This window comes from Sander lucioperca, chromosome 20 (assembly GCF_008315115.2).
Source record: "Sander lucioperca isolate FBNREF2018 chromosome 20, SLUC_FBN_1.2, whole genome shotgun sequence".
NCBI classification, from domain to species: domain Eukaryota; kingdom Metazoa; phylum Chordata; class Actinopteri; order Perciformes; family Percidae; genus Sander; species Sander lucioperca.
The window spans coordinates 657,501-678,181 of record NC_050192.1 but is presented as its reverse complement, the minus strand read 5'-3'; the positions used below and the strand labels follow the sequence as shown (position 1 = coordinate 678,181).

Below are 20,681 nucleotides of genomic sequence, written 5' to 3'. Positions count from 1 at the left end.
TACTGAGGACAATCCTTGGACATTCCAAGCCAGATTGGAGAGCCAGCGTAGATGCTTGATGCTAAACACGTTGCCACTTCTCTCTCTGCTTAGGTTTAAAGCTCTAGCATCTAGCATCTACCCTGGCTCCCCTGTTTGGCTAAACAATATTGGAATGTCCAAATCTAATACTCCACTAAATCAGGGATTGGTACGGGATGAGATAGCAGGGTTTGTGTCCTGCGTGTCACAAAATGCAATAATAGTGGTCAGGTTCAAGCCTGCTCGCTGTCAGCCAGCGTATGTGCTTAGATAGGACACATAGGAAAGAGGTTAGGAAAGGTAGTGCAAGGTAGAATAGATTAGTAGAGTAATATGACAGAAGAAGCTTAGAGAAGAGTAGAAACTAGAGAAGACGAAAAAAATGTTTTACGTCCACTTTTATGGCATGCACAGTGTAGAGAGTACATACTACATACTATTACTTACTTTTTTATTTAAAAAAAATCATGACATACAATACTCTGCACTCTGCACTCATCTAGGGAGAAAAAAGAGAGTTTATTGGATTATTCTGGTTGAGTACATTTCTTTTTCTTCAGGAGGAATAAAAGACAAAGTGCGTAACAAATGACATGTGTGATACATATTAATATTAGGGCTGCAACCAGGGGTGAAAGAAGGCTGGTGTGCTGCGATACTGTGGATTGGTTACTCTGCTTAGAAAAGTGCTTTACACATTAAAGCTCTCATAAATATAATATGGTACAATAAACATACACATTCTGCCTGCATAACTACTTTTACTTTAGATATTTCCTGTACATTTAGCAGCATATAAAACATCTTAAAAAGCAGTCAAATAGTCAAATGTTTGAAGAAGATTATGCATATATTATAGTTACTATTAGTTATTGTAATCTAATAATATATAATAAAATAACTGATGTGGGCTATTCTTCTGCATAATCAGTGCTTTTACTTTTGATAATTTAAGTACACGTTGCCGAAAATAATTTCCCACAAGTCATAGAGTAAATCCTGCTTCTTTTATCAGTTTAACTGATTACATTAATTTACATTTTTCTGCATTTAGTACTTTGAATACATCAAATACCTTTTCCTGATTGTACATACTTTTATTCAGGTAACATTTCCAATGCCAGACCTTTATCTGTAACAGAGTATTTATAATAATAATAATAATAATAATAATAATAATAATAATAATAATAATAATAATAATGTATACTTTATTAATCCCGCAAGGGGAAATCACAATGTTTTCACTCTGTTGTTATTTCACACAGGCCTGAATTACACACACACATGCTCAGTACCTATACAGAAAATAAATTGTAAATAATACAAATTAACAATATAATAAATTAATATAAATGGTCTTCAATTACAATTAAAAGTTAGTATATTCTACAATCTGCCTTTATAAAAGTATTTTGTTTTGTTTGAGGAGACTGATGTGTAATCAACATACATGACGGGGTGAAGGTACGTCATCGTGACGTAGGTTGTATACAAGGAAGTGGATTGTGAGTGTACAGTACAGATCCATTTTTTGCGACACGAATGAAGCGTGGTGTCGCGACATCATACATCCATGGTTGATGCTCCACGCCCTTGACCGGCAGCTGATTGGACGAACGGGTCACGTGGGTCTGGCTACTCCCGTATTTCAAAACGACCATCATGGCGGCTCGTTGAGAATACGATCTCGTATTTTACGAAAATAGTTCACCGAAACGTGTTTCTGAAAACATTTTAAGAGAGTAATAGGCTGTGCAGTTGCTGAATCTGTCTTCATTTCAGATCGACAAAGGTCAGTTTAAAAGATTTTCGTCTACTTCTACTGGATAGTTGCGTTGCGTTCAACGGATTTGTTTGCATAAAGATGGACATCGGCCAGCTATTTGGACGTGCAGCATTTTTTCAAATGCAGCGCTGCCTTCCCGGGATGCTTTGAGTGTAATTCTCAGGTTTATCAGTGAAGTGTATGGAACTCTACTGCAGAGGCCAGGGTTTTGGCTAACAGTGAGAAGCAGGGTGACAGCTGTTTCAAATGAATGGGTTAACTCACGTCACATGCGTGTCTGGTGTCTGAAAGGTGTAAAGTCAGGGTTACGTTGGATGGTGTTATTGCGTGTTGTAGACAGTGCAGGGACTGGCCAACAACCACAGCTCTAGACCCTCCTCTCTGGAAACGGAAACAGGAGACATAAAGGAGGGGTTTGTATGTCGGAGGAAATGGTAATACTGATGACAATTGGGGATGGGGGACAGAGTGGAAACAGATTTAGGGAAGGAGAAGTGAGAGGCAAGCTGTTCTTGAAGCCAAGGATGTTTGGAATATGTTACCTACTCATGTTACTCTTGATTAATTAAGAGGCTTGGAGGGGCGGAAATGGGGGTTGGGGGTGGGAATTGGGGGTTACTTAGTGGAAGAAGCAGCTCTGGGATCAATTATGAACCTGGGAGCCTCCTCTTTGAACCCACTGTTGACTTCTGAGAATCTAGGACTGATGACAGTTGTTCTTTATAAAGACATTGCAATGCTGTAACACTGACCACAGCAACTGGGGCATCTGAACTCCAGTCATTTGACTCCAAATACATCTGGAGGAAAAGACTAGATCACGGCTCTGAGCTAGCCATCGGGAAGAAAGGAGATATAAGTTCTTTATAGAAATGGCACTATAGCAGCAAGTCCTCAGACCATTGGGTTCTGCTCTCATGAGGACTTTGGGAAACTGAGGAAGTGTTTTAATCCAAAGGGTAGTGACAGAGATGTGCACATTAGTGGTCAGGGTATCATTGGATAATCCATAATTCAGTTGAGAGTAGCAAAATGAAAAACACTTACTTGTCTTTTGTTTCAAAACAAAAAATGGAAAAACCATTTCTAGTGTCAGAATCAGAAAACAAAAAAGCAATCCAAAACAGCCCCCTTTTATCGTTATGCTTTTGGATTAAAGAATGAAAAAGTCTGTGTACAATTCGTTTTATCGTTTGAAACCAAAAATGTACGGAGCCCCTAAAGAGACATGGGACATTGTCTGGTGCGCACAGGATACTTTATGGTGTGCACGAGAAACTTTCTGGAAATGTACCTGATAGTGTCATCAACAAACTTAAAAATGTATAAGTCAACTGTTAACTGATTTTTATGCTGTGAATGTGAAATATTAACTTTAGCCACATAACGTTATCAGTACTTTGTTGGCATCATTTTGCCAGCCTTGGATTGGTTTCTTGTGAGCATGAGATACTTTTTTTTTTTTAAACTAAGGAAACGAATGATCCACGGATTATTAATGGATGTGATATACCACATTTGTTATGTAACTTCCCAAGTCCAGAGTGTACAGATCCCAGAGGTCATGAAGAAAGACCTACGTTTGTGTTCTTTTGCAAAAGTATAAAATCAGCAAATATAACATTTAATCATCATAAGATAACTTCTATCACAATAATAGCCTACCTATAACTAACTCCTTAATGTCAAGCAAACATTACTCAGTTAGTAGTATAAGCTAAATGGATGAGTTCACATTTTTTCTAGTTTATCCTAATACTCACATGCCCATATGTACATCCAAATAATCAAAGTAATCCAGTGTGGATCATCATTCATAGTTGAGATGTGGTAAATGTGAAGGCCATAACGGATGGTTCATATCGTTTTCACACACATTCATTTATGTATGTATGTGTTCACAACATATGCACCATTGTCATGTAATGATGTTGTAGGTCAGTCATCATCTATATTATTTAAAGATTTAGTTTATGACACTAATATCAATAAGATTACTAAGTGTCTCACTATGAAGGACACAATGAAACAGAATAAAGCACCAAAAGCACAATAAATCTAAGTACACATAAAAATAAAGTTGACTAGCCTTACAGATCCCCTGCAGACATCATTTAAGACATATATAAATACTTTGCTTGGAATGATAATTTGTGTCTGAATTAATTACGTTGTTAAGGATTCCTAAAATAACATCCACTCCTTCTCCATCATAGAACATTTATAGATGGTATAGTTTATACGAGTTTGGTTTTTCACATCCTTTCTATACCTCTGTCCCCACATTTGATACTTCTTCATTTCTTGCAGTTTATTACATGTGTTTGGCATTATGAACAATGTCTTTAATAAGATTATTTCACGCTAAACCAGCTACTTTATTAGAATTAATCCCTATGCGCTATCAATCTGTTCTGACCAACACTACAGTTATCGCTACCTCAGAACTACTGCTTCTTCTGCTATTTGTATTACTACTGTGTGTTACTACAGCTTCCTTTTCCTCCCCCTCTTTCCTACCACAACTAACAGAAGAAAAAAAAAACATTGACTACATGTCTTTGCCTTGACAACACAGGCTGTTCTCCCTCGGACTCTGAGCAGCGAATTGATAATGTCAGTCTGGACTGGTGAGTGGTGCTGCTGTTTGGGTAGTGACCTTGTTGACTCTGAGAAGTCTGCTCTCACATTCCTCACATTCCCCACACAGCCATCCTCAGCCACCCATCCAGAGCCTCAGAAACCAGTCTACCCACCGTTCACCAAGTAACAGGCTCAAGATTTACTTCTTCAAACATTTCTCAGAGTCAGAGCAGCTCTGGACACACACCGTTTTATCGGCTCGAGGGGCGGTAAAAAAAGTTGTTGGCTTAATTACCCTGCTTCATATTGTGAAGCCTAACTCACTACTAAGTGTAAAAATGTAATCTATGCTTACTACATTGTTAAAGGGACTTGTTGTTGAGTACAAAAAAGAAATGAAATGTTGGGATGAAATCCTCATAAACATTGTATGACAAGAATGTAAACATGGTGGTCACCTTTATGGCAATGCAGGATAGCAGGATGGCTATATAGGCAAGCAGCTAGTCTAGTAGGAGCCCCATTTCAATATTATCGAGATTTAAGGGCTGACATTAAATAGTTTATTGCCATTTCAACAGGTACATAAAATGATAATTGTCTAATCAGTATCCATGACATTCACACCCACTTCACACCATGATTGGTCACAGTGCTGTGGAGGAGGGTCTGGCTAGTCCACAAAGCATTCTGGTTTATTGGCATTTCTTTAAACCAATCACAATCGTCATGGGTGGCGCTAAGCGCCGGACGCAGCCCTGGTGTCGCTTTAAAATAGCTTTAAAATAGCGGGGGAGCCTCGGGGAGAATTTTGTGTATAACTACTTTTGAATGTGTACGTTCAAAAGTAGTTTTAGTTAGAAAACTCAGATTGGACAGATAGTCTAGCTAGCTGTCTGGATTTACCCTGCAGAGATCGTTTATCTGTGTTTTTTGCCCCCAACGTCATCTTCCAGGCAGCGCTGCCTGGAAGGCACTAGGATTAGGCACTGGTTATGGTTAGGGTTAGGGTTATGGTTAAGGTTAGGGTTAGGTGCCTTGGAGGCAGCGGTCGCAGCGCTGCCTGGAAGGAGCCGTTGGGGGCAAAAAACACCATTGAGCGCAGAGATCTGAGGAGCAGTTAACCATAGTCCTCATAAATCCACTGGAGTTTAAAATGCCAACACAAAGAAAGAGGAAGGTAACGGACATCAGGCCGAAATGAAGGACATCCATCAGAATTTCCGGCGGCAACAGAGCAATCCTGGAAGTGGAACGTCGTGGATATAGATTAGATGTGTGGTCACTCCTAACACAGCTATTTCTCTCACCTTTCATGTGAACAACCAAGTGAAACGCCATGAATGTCTTCCAGGAGAGACTGTCTGATAATGTGCGGGGGAGAGAAGAGGGTCTGTGTGTGTGTGTTTTTACAAAGTGATACCAATGACCTGAATACTCTTAATGTGGATTAGTGAAAATTTAAACATCCGCTGGTTGAGACACGCCTGGAGCATGTGAAAAGAAAGACACCTAGCCAGTTGGCTTTGAAGTGAAATTTGTCCAACCAACTCTACCAGCAGCTGCTGCTGTCATTTCTGTGTGTCTGCCCCATAGAGTAAGCAACATTTCCTGTCTGCTTCAGGTATCCTTTCCCCGTAGGGACAAGGAGGGTAGGGCGCTCGGGGCAGTTTGAGCTTTTAAAAATTTCCTTAAGATAATTCTAAATGTAGACTTTTCACAAAACAAATCAGACGGGAGAAAGATAATAGCAGTTCTTGTTTTGAAGTGTGAGAAAGAAAGAAAGAAAGAAAGAAAGAAAGAAAGAAAGAAAGAAAGTTTGACACATGTACAATCCAGTCACTTATAAGACTACAGATACAAATATAGGCTGTAATGTCTCTTTGGGTCTATTATGTAAACGTTTATTTTCTGCATCTTCCCTGATTCTTTTTGTCTACCCAGTCATTACTCTACAAGGTGGGTGGGCTGGAGTCTATCTCAGCATGCTGCAAATGCCCTGGACAGGTCTTCAGCATACACACAGACAGATAGACACTTCCATTCAGAAAATAGACCTGTCTCAAAAACAAAACAAAAAAAGCAAACCAGAGGTTTTAAGAAAGAAATTACAATTTAGATTCAACAACTCTGGAAGGTTGTTAATGTGTGCTTGCATGCATTTGATTGGCCAACAATGTGTGTTGCTGAATGATATCTCATCGCATTGCGGCAGGTTCCAGGAACCAGAAGGCTCTAGGGATGACAATGTCTGTGTGTTGGCTGGTCGCATCACCACAACAAATACTGGATAGATTGCCATGAAATCTTATACATTGATTCATGGTTCCCTGAAGATGAATCCTAATGATTTTGGTAAGTATGATTTTTCATCTAGAGCCACTAGCAGATTAACATGTTGGGTTTAAAATGAATTGTTGTGACTTCCGGTTATGGTGGCGCGGTGAGCAGACGTGGATTCTCGTGCTCTGTTCTGTTCTAAAACAAATACTACTTAAATAATCCCAATTGGAGTAGAAACATCACAACTTGAAACAATAGTTGTAATACAAGTTAATATGCCAAGAAAAGTAACCAAGGACAAATATAAAACAGCTGTAGGACTCGCTAATGAAGAGAAGGAGCCGGCAGGGCCGAATTCAGACAAAGAAAGAGGTGCAGGTGTTACAGAGTCAGGTACCGACAGCACTGAAATCATGGACAACCCCTCCACAATGGACATCATGAAGGCTATACAGTCATTCAAACAAGATTATCACTCTGAGATGGATGGTGTACTGACAGCAATTTAAAATTTTCAAACCAACATTAGAGTATGCAGTGGCCACATTGCTGAGGCTGAGTGGCGGATATCCATGGCAGAGGACAAGACTGACATGCTACAAAAAGTTGTGAAGAAAAGGACGGCAAAACTCCTAAATGATAAAGCGCAATAACGTCCGCATACTGGGTGTGCCTGAGAGGCAGGAGGGCTCAGACCCCTGCTCCTACATGGAGAAATGGATAGCGGACATTTTGAAAATATCACCCCCGGTTCTGGAGAGGGCTCATCGAATCACAACGGGTCAAAAACCCGACACTGCTCTGATAACATTTATTGTGAAGTACCTAAACTACAAAGACAGAGAAAACATCCTTAGAGCCGTGAGGGCAAACAAACAGATGATATACAGTGGTGCTCATAAGTTTTTGAACCCTTGCTAAAATTGACTAAAAAGAAAAATACAAAATCATCTTTTGGAAATTGATCTTAATGCCTTAATTAAAAACAATTGGAAAAATCTAACCTTTAAGGACACCAATTTTCTTTGTGAATGTATTCATGTATCGCAAATAAATAAATGTTCTCCCTTAAAATACTAGTAGTAGTAGAAATAAAATAAGTAAGTCCACCCCTATGTTAAATTCCCATAGAGGCAGGCAGACTTTTATTTTTAAAGGCCAGTTATTTCATGGATCCAGGATACTATGCATCCTGATAAAGTTCCCTTGGCCTTTGGAATTAAAATACCCTTCACCATACCTAGAGATTGACATGTTTTTATTTCAGTTAGCCTAATAGCTGGTTTGATTTGCATTTGAGAGATGATCTTATGGAAAGTACCCCTGTATTTTAAGGGAGAACATTTATTTATTCATTCACAAAGAAAATTGGTGTCCTTAAAGGTTGGATTTTTCCTAATTTTTTTGATTAAAGCATTAAGATCAATTTCCAAAAGATGATTTTTTTTATTTCTCTTTTTAGTCAACTTTAGCATGGGTTCATAAACTTATGAGCACCACTGTACAAAAACAGCAGATTTTTGTTATCAGCAGAGGTTTATAAACAGCAAAGGCAATATGACGGCGTGAGAAGGAAGCTGCGTGACAGGGGACTCATGAAACATCGGATCATCTTCCCGCCAGACTGCTTTTGACCAACGAGGAGCGCACAACTCTCTTCAGTACACCTGCGGATGCGGAGAAGTACATCAGAGAGATGGGGGAGCAAAGTGTTGCAGCATATGTATTCAAATATATACTCAAAACATTGTTCCTCATCAGCCTGGTCTAACTTGGACTGGTCCAGCTCTGGTGTGGGATCAATGTTGTTTGCCAGTTGGAAAAGTTCATCAGCTGTCAGTGTGTGAAGCTTTTTCTTGATTACCCAGTTCAGTATCAATGATTTCCTGTTATGGACATCCATGATGTCAGCTGCGACGTCTTCAACAAACCGTCTCGACCATGTAGTGCTGCACCCTCCTGGCCAGGATCCCCTTTCGCTCTGCGCTCTGGTCACCTGCTGCTCACTCGTGGTCCTGTTACTGCTCACACATCACACTGCCTCCGTATGGTTCATAGATAACTGGATCAGCTTGTCTGAATTATGCTGCTGATCCCGGATGGAGCCCCCAAATCTGTAACACCCCCCGGTCAGTGTTGAGAGCTAAAGTATCCTAAACAAAAGCATAAGTGAGACAATGAAAATGTGCTGCCAATGAGCGGTAACGGGCAGCTCCCCACAAGTCCAGAGTCCATGCAGCACGTAAAGTCTCACACTGCCCTCTACTGACAACACTTGGGATAGTACATGTACTCAAAAAAGTGAAATGCTGCTGCACATCATAATTATTCTGACATATATCAAACTTAACAAAAGCAAAAATGTGTGTGTCATATATTGTGTGTATGTCACACAATTTTAATCTCAGTGTGAGCAATAACTAACCTAATGCAGATAGATAAGAAACAAGAGGCAATTTTGACAGAGCCCCTGTTTAGACCTGGCATTAACATGCGTCTTGCATGATCAGATCCCAAGTAGACAGCTCTAAGTACGTATATTCACACCTGGCAGCAGAATACATCTCCAAATGCGTCTTGAGTGACCACTTGTAATTGGATCTTACTTCACGGTCTATATGCAAATAAACAGGTACATCATTTCCATTTGTAAAAATGCGTTGTTGATTTTTACCGACGAGATGTAGCAATGCACTTTCTGTGGCTAGTCTGCCAGAAGTTAAAAGAAGATGAAGAAGAAGAAGAAGAAGAAATCAAAACAATACAGACTGTCTATTTCTTAGCGTGTTTCAGGCAAAGCAAATTGGCCAAGATGTTTGACGCACTCGTAATGTTTTTCTATCAGCTTTTCAAAAATGTCAGACAAAGCCAGCTTACGCGACTTGAGAATGCTACGCTTCGGCTTCCGCAGAGGATGTCAGTTGAGTAGGCAGTCCTGCAATGTAGCCCAGGACAAATTTGCATACACACTGCTTAAAGAATGTGTTCACATGTGGCCTAAACCATCTCCGAATGTGGTCTTAATGATCGGATCTCAGTGTGTCCTCAAAGTATCCTGGGTGCTATCTACTTGTGACTGATCACCCAGAACGCATGTTAATGTCAGGTCTAAATAGAGGATCTTTCAGAACAATCAGAACAATTAACTGTCAAAGTGCAAACCACGACAGCAAATTGCCACAGCACGACAGCAAATCGTCACAGCACAACAACAAATCACCACAACATAATAGCGAATCCCACAACACGACAGCAATTCCCACAATACGACAGCAAATTGCCACAGCACAACAACAAATCAGCAAATCACCACAACATCATATCAAATCACCACAACATCATATCAAATCACCACAACATGATAGCAAATCCCACAACACGACAGCAAATCCCACAATACAACAGCAAATCGCACAACACGACAGCAAATTGCACAACACGACAGCAAATCCCACAACACGACAGCAAATCCCACAATACAACAGCAATTCACCACAACACAACAGCAAGTCCCACAACACGACGGCAAATTGCACAACACAACAGCAAATCCCACAACACGACAGCAAATCCCACAACACATCAGCAAATTGGTTGTGTGGCACGTAGTATATTTTGAGATACCTCTTATTTTTTATTTTATATATTATTTAATTTTGTATATTTGCAAAAATTACACAAACCCCAGTTTATTTGGCACATCTAAACAAAATCAACAATTACCATCAGCAAATGATAGCAAACAAGTTGTTATGTATAGATTTAAACTAAATAAGAGCCCAAATCCCCAAGGAACTCTGCTAGCATTATGAATGACAGCTGTTTCCGCTTATTAATTTAACAAAGCACAATACTAATTTAAACACAATAGACAGACTAACTGCATTACTAAAACACATGTAATATTGCTGTTGTGTTGTGGCAATATGCTGTCGTGATGTGGGATTTGCTGTCGTGTTGTGGGATTTGTTGTCGTGTTGTGGTGAATTGCTGTTGTGTTGTGGCGATTTGCTGTCGTGTTGTGGCGAATTGCTGTCGTGTTGTGGCGAATTGCTGTCGTGTTGTGGCGAATTGCTGTCGTGTTGTGGCGAATTGCTGTCGTGTTGTGGCGAATTGCTGTCGTGTTGTGGAGAATTGCTGTCGTGTTGTGGGATTTGCTGTCGTGTTGTGCTGAATTGCTGTTGTATTGTGGGATTTGCTGTCGTGTTGTGGGATTTGCTTAGAAATATAAAAAAAGAAAAAGAAAAAAAGAACAACAAAACAACATTACATGTATAGCATATTACATTAAGGAGATACAGATAAGATTTCCAGAGATTTGGTATGCACATGGTGTGGAGGAACTTTGAGATGCTTTGGGGGCCTCGAGACCAGCAGATGGAGCCTTCTCCTTACCAGCAGTGACACTGCTGTATAGAGTGCCTTATGGGATATTACTGGGTATTACTGTTAACAAAAGAAGAAAACCAAGACCAAGTCTGCTCAGTGCCTATTTAAAATATTATGTTTGTAACTGATCATACAATAAGAGTTTTACTGCCAGCACATCAGCATCACAGCAACATTAGGTTACTAAACAGAAAAAATGTTTCAGAAAATGTCTTGTTACATTCTAAATATGATGAGATGCACTTTTTAGAAGTAATCTCTTTAGGGTGCTGACAAAGAACCCTTGGGAGAGACTTCAATGTTGCAATGTGACCCCTGACCTCTGTGGGTGTGGTGGCTGGATTCCACTGCAAATCCATTGGAGTCAACTGCACTGCTTTAAAGGTCACTGTTTTTTTTTGCTATCGGCTTCCTCTGTATCTCCCACACAACATAAACACACAACTTTGTGACAAAACACACTTTGTGTCCGCACTGCAGGGTGACGGTGAATCACTACTGTGAGGTTCAAAACATAATCATGTTGGTGTACAGTTCCAACTGCCCCCACGAGACAGTTAAGTCAAACTGAGCTTAAATCAAAGCACCAACACCAACCAACAGAGGTCAGAATGCCAACACTTGGGACCTGGTCAAATGTCAACAGTGCAATTAAGTGAGGTCAGCTCTGTGCCACCAGACAGCAGCCTGGTTATATGAGGCCAAATTAGAATAACATGGAAGCAATGAAGGGACTTGAGTGCAAGACAGGCCAAAGTAATGAATTCTAATTGGAGACGACGTGAAATGGAAGAAAAAGGCATGTTCAGTTTGAAGGAGGATCAGTGTGTCTCCATGATCTGCCTTTGGCCACTGGCATCGACAGACTCGTGCAGCTGTGTTAGTTCGCTACCACGTACACTTAAAAAGTAGCACACACAGTCTATGGCTGGTAGCACAGCACATACACGCTAAGCCAAATTTGGCATAATAATGGCATCGGCAACAGACAGCACAAAGCACACACCCACAGCAGTGAGCAGTAACTGCCGGCGGGTCGGGTAGCTGATTCGGCTGAAAGACTGAAAAATCCATTAGTGATGGCTATTCGGCTTGTGTTTATATGATTGTGGCATTTAACAGAGGTGTTTATTCATGCATTTATTAGACTGAATCTATTAGACATACAATATGATGTTCATTTTGTAAATGAAGGTCCCATTTATTTTAAAATTGATGATAAAGCAGGGGAAGCTGTGAAATTGTTTTTGGGTGTTGTCCATTGTTTCGCCTTAAACTTTGACCATCTCACTATGTGTTTTCACTTCATCAAAGTTAATTGGACCATTGGACGCATAAAAATGTCTTGTTTGGCGTTATGCCAACCAAGCTAGCTAGCTACCGCTAGCGTAAACTTTAGGGAAATGTATGTACTGCCTTACATGCAGATGAACGGCACCAGTACCGGGAGATCCATGTTTACCCGCCAGTAAATCTTTATTGGATGACTCGCTTCCGATAGGTTGTAGAATAGAGCCATACTATTCAGTGACCCTCCGCCCACTTTCATGGATCCATCCATTCTCACCTGACTTCATTCACTCCTAATCATGGTCATGGTCCATACTCATCGATCCATGATTTCTGAACGCCTGGACACAGAAATGGTGAAAAAACGGTTTAACGTCTAACTCCATAATACACACACACACACACACACACACACACACACATACACATACACACTCTCTATGGACAGGTAGGCAGATTGATGGCTGATATCAGATCAGGTCTGCATGGAGCTAGGCTGGTCAGGGCAGGTCAGCAGGAGCCTGGGAATAAGTTCACTTGTTCCATGCTCCTCCACTACATCAGAGTTGCTGCATTCTTGGTAGTATGAGAGGCAGCAGAGGATGGAGGACTGGATCTCGACCTACCTGTTATCTTTTCCCATTGCCAATATTAAACAATGGCTATCAGATGCACCTGGGTCATAACTTTTGAAGAGCTCATATAACATGCCGTGGCACCTGGAAGACACTATTAGTTCTGGATCTGATGAAAATAAAAGTCAATTTCAGGAGGTGAGGAGTATAGACTAATGTACCGCATTCACAGTTAATCAGGTCAGTTTACAGTAGGAGTCATTACAATATAAAAAAGCAAAGACTAATAATAATAATAATAATGTATAGACCCTGGAGTAGCCCTTACTCACCCTTTGCATGTCAATGTGTTCTCACTGTCCACTAGAGAGTAAAGAAGAAGACATCAGGCACGGATCATCATTTGTCTGTACTGTCCATGCTGATGGTCACCTCTGAGACACACACACACACACACACACACACACACACACACACACACACACACACACACACACACACACACACACCAACAATGCGTGGCACTATCTTTATGGGGACCCGTCATTGACATAATACATTCCCTAGCCCCTTACCCTAACCTTAACCATCACCACTAAATGCCTAACCTTAACCCTTACCCTCACCCTAACCATAACCTAATTCTAACCCTAATCCTAAAACCAAGTCTTAACCCTCAAACAGCCCTTTAAAGTTGTGGGGTCCAGCATTTTGGCCACACAAAGCTGTCCGGACCCCACAAGTATACTGGACTCCCGGTTTTTGGATCCCACGAATATAGTTAAACAAGCCCACACACACACACACACACACACACACACACACACACACACACACACACACACACACACACACACACACACACACTTGGTATCAGACAGCCTAACATGTGGATGGCTTATTTTATCTCCCAGCTTCTATATATAATATGCTCATTACCTCTCTGACAGTGGGGATGAGCACAGAGACGGCTCTGCTCTCACTGTAACCTCTCACAGGAGCTGAGGTGTGAGCCGGCTGCAGGAGCTAAATGTTGCCCAGGAAAGGGAGTGTCTGCTATATTTAATTGGTTTAAGGACACCATTGTGGTGCGATGCCCTGAAAATCTGTTGGATTGGAATAATGTAATCTGAGAGTAGATAGAAATAAAAATCCTTAAACAGTCTGAAGTGTTTGGCAGACGGCCTCAGCATTGTACACTATAAATGCATCACATATGTGCTGCATACTTTGACAGAGCCTGGAGGGAAATATCTGGAGGAGAAATAGTTAAAACTGACTTTGGGTGGCAAAGAGGCTTTTGTGATGTGGACAATTCCTCCTTCTGCTTTTCCAAAAAAATAAAAGAAAACAAAAAACATAAAAGGACCAATAGCTCTCAAAAAGGAATGTGACTGCATTTGAATTTATGCAAACATGATGTACAAGTCACCACATTGTCCAAACTGTTAATCTTAAAGCAAAGCTGCATTAGAACATGTTATGCTATACAATTATTCTATATTTTTCTTATAGTCAACAAATCCCATGAAAAAAAACAAATCTTTGTGTGGTCTCACTTTCGGTGCTCCCGTGTCACGGACACTAGTTTGCTGCTCCAGCAAAAACGTACTCAACTCTGCTTTATTGTTTAATTTAGCAGCTAATTTCCGGGATTGCATTTAAACTACACTAGTTATACTCAAGCACTTGTGTTCTTTTCTCTTACAGTGACTGCCTCGCTGATCTCACAATTGTTAAAACGCTGTTAGCTACTTTTGCTTAGCCATTAACAAAGGCTAATTCCTCTCCCTCTACTGCTCTCCCTTGCTCGGTGTGTCAAATGTTTAGCTATTCCTCTGCCTCCTTTAGTGATAAAGATACATGTAATAAATGTAGTTTATTCGCTGCTCTGGAGGCGAGGATTAGTGAGTTTGAGGCACGGCTCCGCACCACGGAATCTAACTTGTATGCCTTCGTAGCTAGCCAGCGCTCCGTAACTGGTGCGGGCCAACATACTGTAGCTTCTGTTAGCAGTCCCCCGGCAGGCCCCGAGCAGCCGGGCGAGTGGGTGACTGTCCGAATGAAGCATAGCGCTGCTACACCATCAGTTAGACTGTTATTTTTAAGGTGTAAACCTCAATAGGCCTCTCTGTATCTTCCATTTTGGCAGCTGACAATGTGCCTCCATCATCCTCCTGTAAGGAAAATTTAAAAAATGTTGTGTTCTAGTCTCTAATCCATTATGAACCATCTGAGATGAAAATGAAGAGTCCAACATCATTCAAATTTAGTTCTTACAACAGTGCAGGCCACATCACAATTTTCCAAATAAATAACTCAATTGAGTCACCTTAAAATAGATTGTAATGTCTATAGAATATAGTCTATAGAATATAGTTTAAGAATCTGGAAAAGTAACGGCAATCAATTACTAAGATTTGTACCGCTATAGAAAATCAGTGTGCAAAGTTGTGTCTATGATGACAGGTGGGATAGTGAGCTAGCATTAACAAAAGGATAAATGTACATATTAATTTAAAGGGGGGGGGGGGGGCACAAGCATCCACAAAGAGGCCCTCAGCAATAGGTCGCCCACTGTTCTGACTGAGGACAATCTCTTCAGCCTGTGTGAGTGGTGGTCAGGCCGCTATTGTAAATAGGGACCTGTTCTTCATGACTTGCCCGGTAAAATAAAGGTGAAATAAAAATAAAAAGTGATGGACCCCCTCCTGCTTTTTTTCTGTTGATAATAATCGAGTTTGAATTTGTTTATGAAGCACAAATTTGGAGACTTACATTCATAAGTGCATTTAATGTTACTTTTAAAGATATTATTAACCACTGGCAGTTATGTAATGGCTGAAAAAGTTATTCTGTTTGCTTAGAAAATTTTACTGCTATAATGCTAAACATCACAATTGCTTGAAATGAAACTATACCTGTTTAATGTATATTTTTATGTTTCATCTTTAGTTGCTGCCAAGTGAGTTTTGTGCCTGCCAGGTTTGAACTGAATGAATATGAAGACACACGCATACACACACATGTTGAATAAGTGTAATACTCCAGATACAACTTTGATTCTTTTTGAAATTAATACTCACACATTGACTCTGTCAGAAAATCTCTGCCATGCCTGCTCTTTTTCTTAAATACACGTTCATATTCCGCATAAGCATTCATCAATATTTCTAACTCCACTGGGGAGTTTTTATTATGTGAATATTGGCAACAACAGCAGCAATAACAGCTGTAAAAAATTGACTAATTATAATGCTAATTCTGATGTATTTATCTGGTCCAGAAGGGCACATCAGCCAAAAAAGGTGAAAGGTCACTGGCTTAACAGAATAAGGACAGTCTTCTGTGTCCCTGCTGGTCAAATATGTATTCACTCCGCCACACACACACACACACACACACACACACACACACACACACACACACACACACACACACACACACACACACACACACACACACACACACACACACACACACACACACACACACACAGCCTTCCATTTCATTGCAATAACACATTTATTTCCTCATTTCATTGTGCTCAAACAGAGCTGTGTGAGATAGACGTGTGCGTAAAACCAGCCCTAGGTAAATAGATCTGTGCAGCCATTGATTGTATTGGTTTGATGCTGACGCCGCTCTGTCTGAAGGGGAGGGGTCTGCACAGAAACCCCTTCTTTGGGGGTCTAAGGGCTGTTTTTTTTATGAATGAAGTGAATAGCAGCTACGAATTAACCACACATTCTCTCAATACTACCACTGCCTGTGTGGGAGGCAGTTATGAAAATAAATGTATTGTACAACAATATGCATTTTGATGATATTCCTGTTCAAAGCTCAGAATGCGGCTCACTAAGCATTACGCTACTTTTGCTTGCAGTGGCCAGTGTTATGCAGCGAGAGCATGGAGAGCAGGCTACAGGACCGTGGGAAAGGTCCTCCACGTAAGGCACTTTATTCTTTGTGTCTGTTGTTCTTGTGTAATTGATCTCACTCCACGTCCACGGCGGAGTGCTTCAAAGCCACACACTTTTAATGGCTGCACCATTCCATAAAGTGAAAGCATTCTACACGCGCATTGATACTATGCATTTTTTTTTTTTTTTTTTTTTTTACACTTTTCCCAAAATTCAGACAAACATATTTGGTATCTTTTGAAAACTTTGAACACTAGAATTTAAAATTCAGTTCTGTAGGTTTGATTGAATAGTGCAAGATGAAGACAGAATTCTATCTGGAGAATAAGTCTCTATATAGCCTAATGACATGGCAATGTTTTAAACAAACACGCACAGATTAAATATATAGATGTAGAAGATTGCAGGCCTAGGTTACAAGGCAACAATTTCTATAACACAATTCGCCAGAAAATTTCAGCTTCAAAATGAAAATGTTTCACTTGGATAGTTTGGTCATTTTTACACGTGTGAAAGACATTTCGCATTTTAAAAATAAATCCAGTCTAAAGTTACTACTGATTTTTAATTTCGCGTATGCAAAATGTAAATTTCCCATTTCACTTGATGTTTGAAAATAATGTTGACGAAGGCTAGTTATTCTTTATCCATATTTGAATTATTTAAAGCTACGTTTTAAAATGTTTTGTATCAAGTTACAATCCAAAAACGTTGTTATTATATCAACAATCAGGCTGCGTAAATAACAATTATCTTTTACTAAACTAAATCAAGAGGCTGCAAAATTACGAAATGTAAAAAAAATAAACAACAGCGCTTATTGTGTGGCAGCAACTACAGTATAAGCAACTGCTTGTAGCCTGTCCATTCTTACTCTAGTGTTGAGGCGGTAGCCTACTATCACCCCAACATTAAGCAAATACTTCATCTTTCACAGAGGTGAACTCTGAATGGCTGTACAGTGTCCGACAGCAGCGGATTCCATTGAAACGTGTGAAAATGTGAATTTAATTCATAAATGCGGCCTGCCATGTCTGGCCCGCAGCCAGGATTCCGTCTCCTTTCTGTTTTCTCTGGCTCCCATCCAGACCCCCCTCCCCCGCCCGTGTTATTCACCCACGGGAGAGGTGATTTCTTCCTTTTTTTCCCTTCTTTTTTAACCCATCCTCATTGAGTGGGTCCTGGGTTTAGAGTGGGCAGTGGATGCGGTTATTATGCCCACACTTCTCAGACGATCCGTGCCGAGCTGTCACGCCTCGCTGCTGCATGGTCCTTCCCGGTGCCACGGTGTGCTGTAGCCGAGTTTGAGCCGCTCGGCGTCTCGGACTCCGCCGTCCCCGGTGTTCAGTCTTCTTATGCTCACTGAGCCAAACCTTCCAGCTGCTCACTGGCTTATTTGATCAAAAGCCGTCAGTCCTGCTGCCTGGGAGACACTTACAAGCAGACAACAGACCGGTTAAAGTGCCATTGAAACTATCCACATCGGACTCCCTCTATTTCTTTCTTTTTCTGTTCACCGGGAGAACGGAGGAGCCGCAGCACCGGGAACCATGAGCGGACGCGGGGACGAGGCAGGGGAGAGCTCTGGCTCTCAGGAGCCCACGGGGCCCGCGGAGCCCCAAAAGAGGAGGCCGGGGAGACCGAGGAAACCGCAAAAAGTAAGTCAGCTTGTGTCTCGCTGCTGTTCTTTTGAAGGCGCTCTGCGGCAGGCAGACGTCCTGTCGCTGCACGTTATTTGCACACTGTGTGACCTAGATGTGGGAGCCTGCTTTTACACACACTTTACTTTGCTCGGAGAGTCGAAGTAAAACTTCAGCAGTGAGCACAAGGTCCTGTACCAAGGTGCATATATGTCGCTCTACTTTATGAAACTGCGCAAATTGCATAGACCTATAGTCTGTCTTAAAGTGAGCTGCATTTGTAATTGATTGTTCCATGTTGACATTGAAGCAGGGGGTGCAATCCAATCCACCATAGCTTCTTTCCTATGACTTGTTAGTAGCTTATCCTTTACTACGATCAAGTTCTACTTTTCTATATGTATGGGAAAGCAATCAACAACTAGACATCCCCCCTCGAAATATAGGCTACTTATTATAGGCTGAATATACGCCCGTAGCCTACACATGATGAGGAATGCGTCTGTTTCCAGTCTTGGCTCTGGCCGATGATCTTTAATTGACAACATGAGTTAAAAAAAAAAAGAAAAAAGTAGGCTATGGTAATTAATGTAATTCTGCAGATGCATGCGTGCGCTGAATCAGAGACGCCGTGGCAACTGAGGGCTTTGAACATGTTTCTGTGAGTGCTTATAGATGTGATGTGATTCACTGCTGAGTAACATTCCAAACCAACATTTCACACCAAAATCACGTCCATCGACACCGCAGCCTGCAGCGTTACCGTAGGTGAGAGCAACCGGAGACTTTCAGACACACAGCATGCCTGCAGCTGGTTTTTATGAGTTAAATAGAATCTATTATAAACAGGGCTTGACATTCACTTTTTTTTGCTCACCAGCCACTGTGGCTAGTGCTTTTCCAAAACTACTAGCCACTCAGCATCTTCACTATTAGCCGCTATTTTGTGGGGAATTGTGTTTTATTCGGTTTTATTTGAATACAGTTGACTATGGTGTGCTACAATTAACTGGAAGAACCAGATTTACAACCCTTTTTAAATGTAAATGAGCACTGAAAACACCGAAATCAAGACTGCAGAAAAATGCAGAAAACAATGCAGCCATCAAATATTAGCTCCGATAATGTGTGTAAAGCTCCATGTTGTATGAAAACATGCAACCGAATAAAACACAGATATAAAAAAGAGTAGTTGCAGGGGTGAAGAAGATTAGATGAAAGTAGTTGGAAGTGATTTGGAGCGCGCTCCTGTGTCACTTAGCAGCCGGCACGCGCCCTCGGGGACGGGAAGCGGAGCGCACAGACCAAATGTCCTGCTAAACTGTCCTGCTGCGCGCTCTCTGTGTGGTTTTTGTTTCTACAAACCTAAACCATATAGCCTACAGTCTATGACCTGTACAGACGCAACTGTTGCCTCGGCTTGCCATGTCGCGTGCGCGCGCTGAACGGAGCTCTGGGGAATATTTTAAGGAATCACCGCGGCTTGCTGGTCCGATGTGCCGTACAGGCCACCGTACTCCGACCGTGGGCTGCCGATGCACACTGGGTCACAGCTGTGTTCCTGTGTCGGGCGGTGGCACAGTAGCACTGTACTCCAGCCACCGGTGTTACATATGCCACCCGCCAAAGTGGCTAGTGAGAGTGACTATGTTACCCACCACTGCCGAAATCTACACGCATTTGGCGGGTGCTAATGTCAAGCCCTGATACATCTTCAACAATGAAGTGCTCCCCCAGGCTTGTTTAGTTTAGGGACTAACCCTCTGCCCACACACACACACACACACACACACACACACACACACACACACACACACACACACACACACACACACACACACACACACACACATAGTGCGTTTCACTATCTTTGTGGAGACCCGTCATTGACATAATGCATTCCCTAGCCCCTTACCCTAACCCTAACCATCACAACTAAATGTCTAACCTTAACCCTTACCCTCACCCTAACCATAACCTAATTCTAACCCTAATCCTAAAACCAAGTCTTAACCCTCAAACAGCCCTTTAAAGTTGTGGGGTCCAGTATTTTGGCCCCACAAAGCTGTCCAGACCCCACAAGTATACTGTACTCCTGGTTTTTGGACCCCACGAATATAGTTAAACAAGAACACACACACTTACTTTTAACAGGCAGGAACCTCAGGCAGACCCTGGCTCTTGATGG

The 20,681-nt window shown here is 41.3% G+C and overlaps 1 protein-coding gene across 3 annotated transcripts in view; it reads left to right on the top strand.

Annotated features, from left to right (window-relative positions):
* Positions 1-17,969: 17,969 nt before the first annotated feature.
* hmga2 (high mobility group AT-hook 2) overlaps positions 17,970-20,681 on the top strand; it is a 46,150-nt gene continuing 43,438 nt past the window's right edge. For 2 of the 3 annotated variants that reach the window (XM_031288262.2, XM_035996321.1), the window contains exon 1: positions 17,970-18,511. In XM_031288262.2, coding sequence (XP_031144122.1) covers positions 18,404-18,511 — 108 coding nt within the window. In that variant the 5' untranslated portion in view covers positions 17,970-18,403. The remainder of the gene's footprint in view (positions 18,512-20,681) is intronic. The other variant, XM_035996322.1, reaches the window with a different exon arrangement.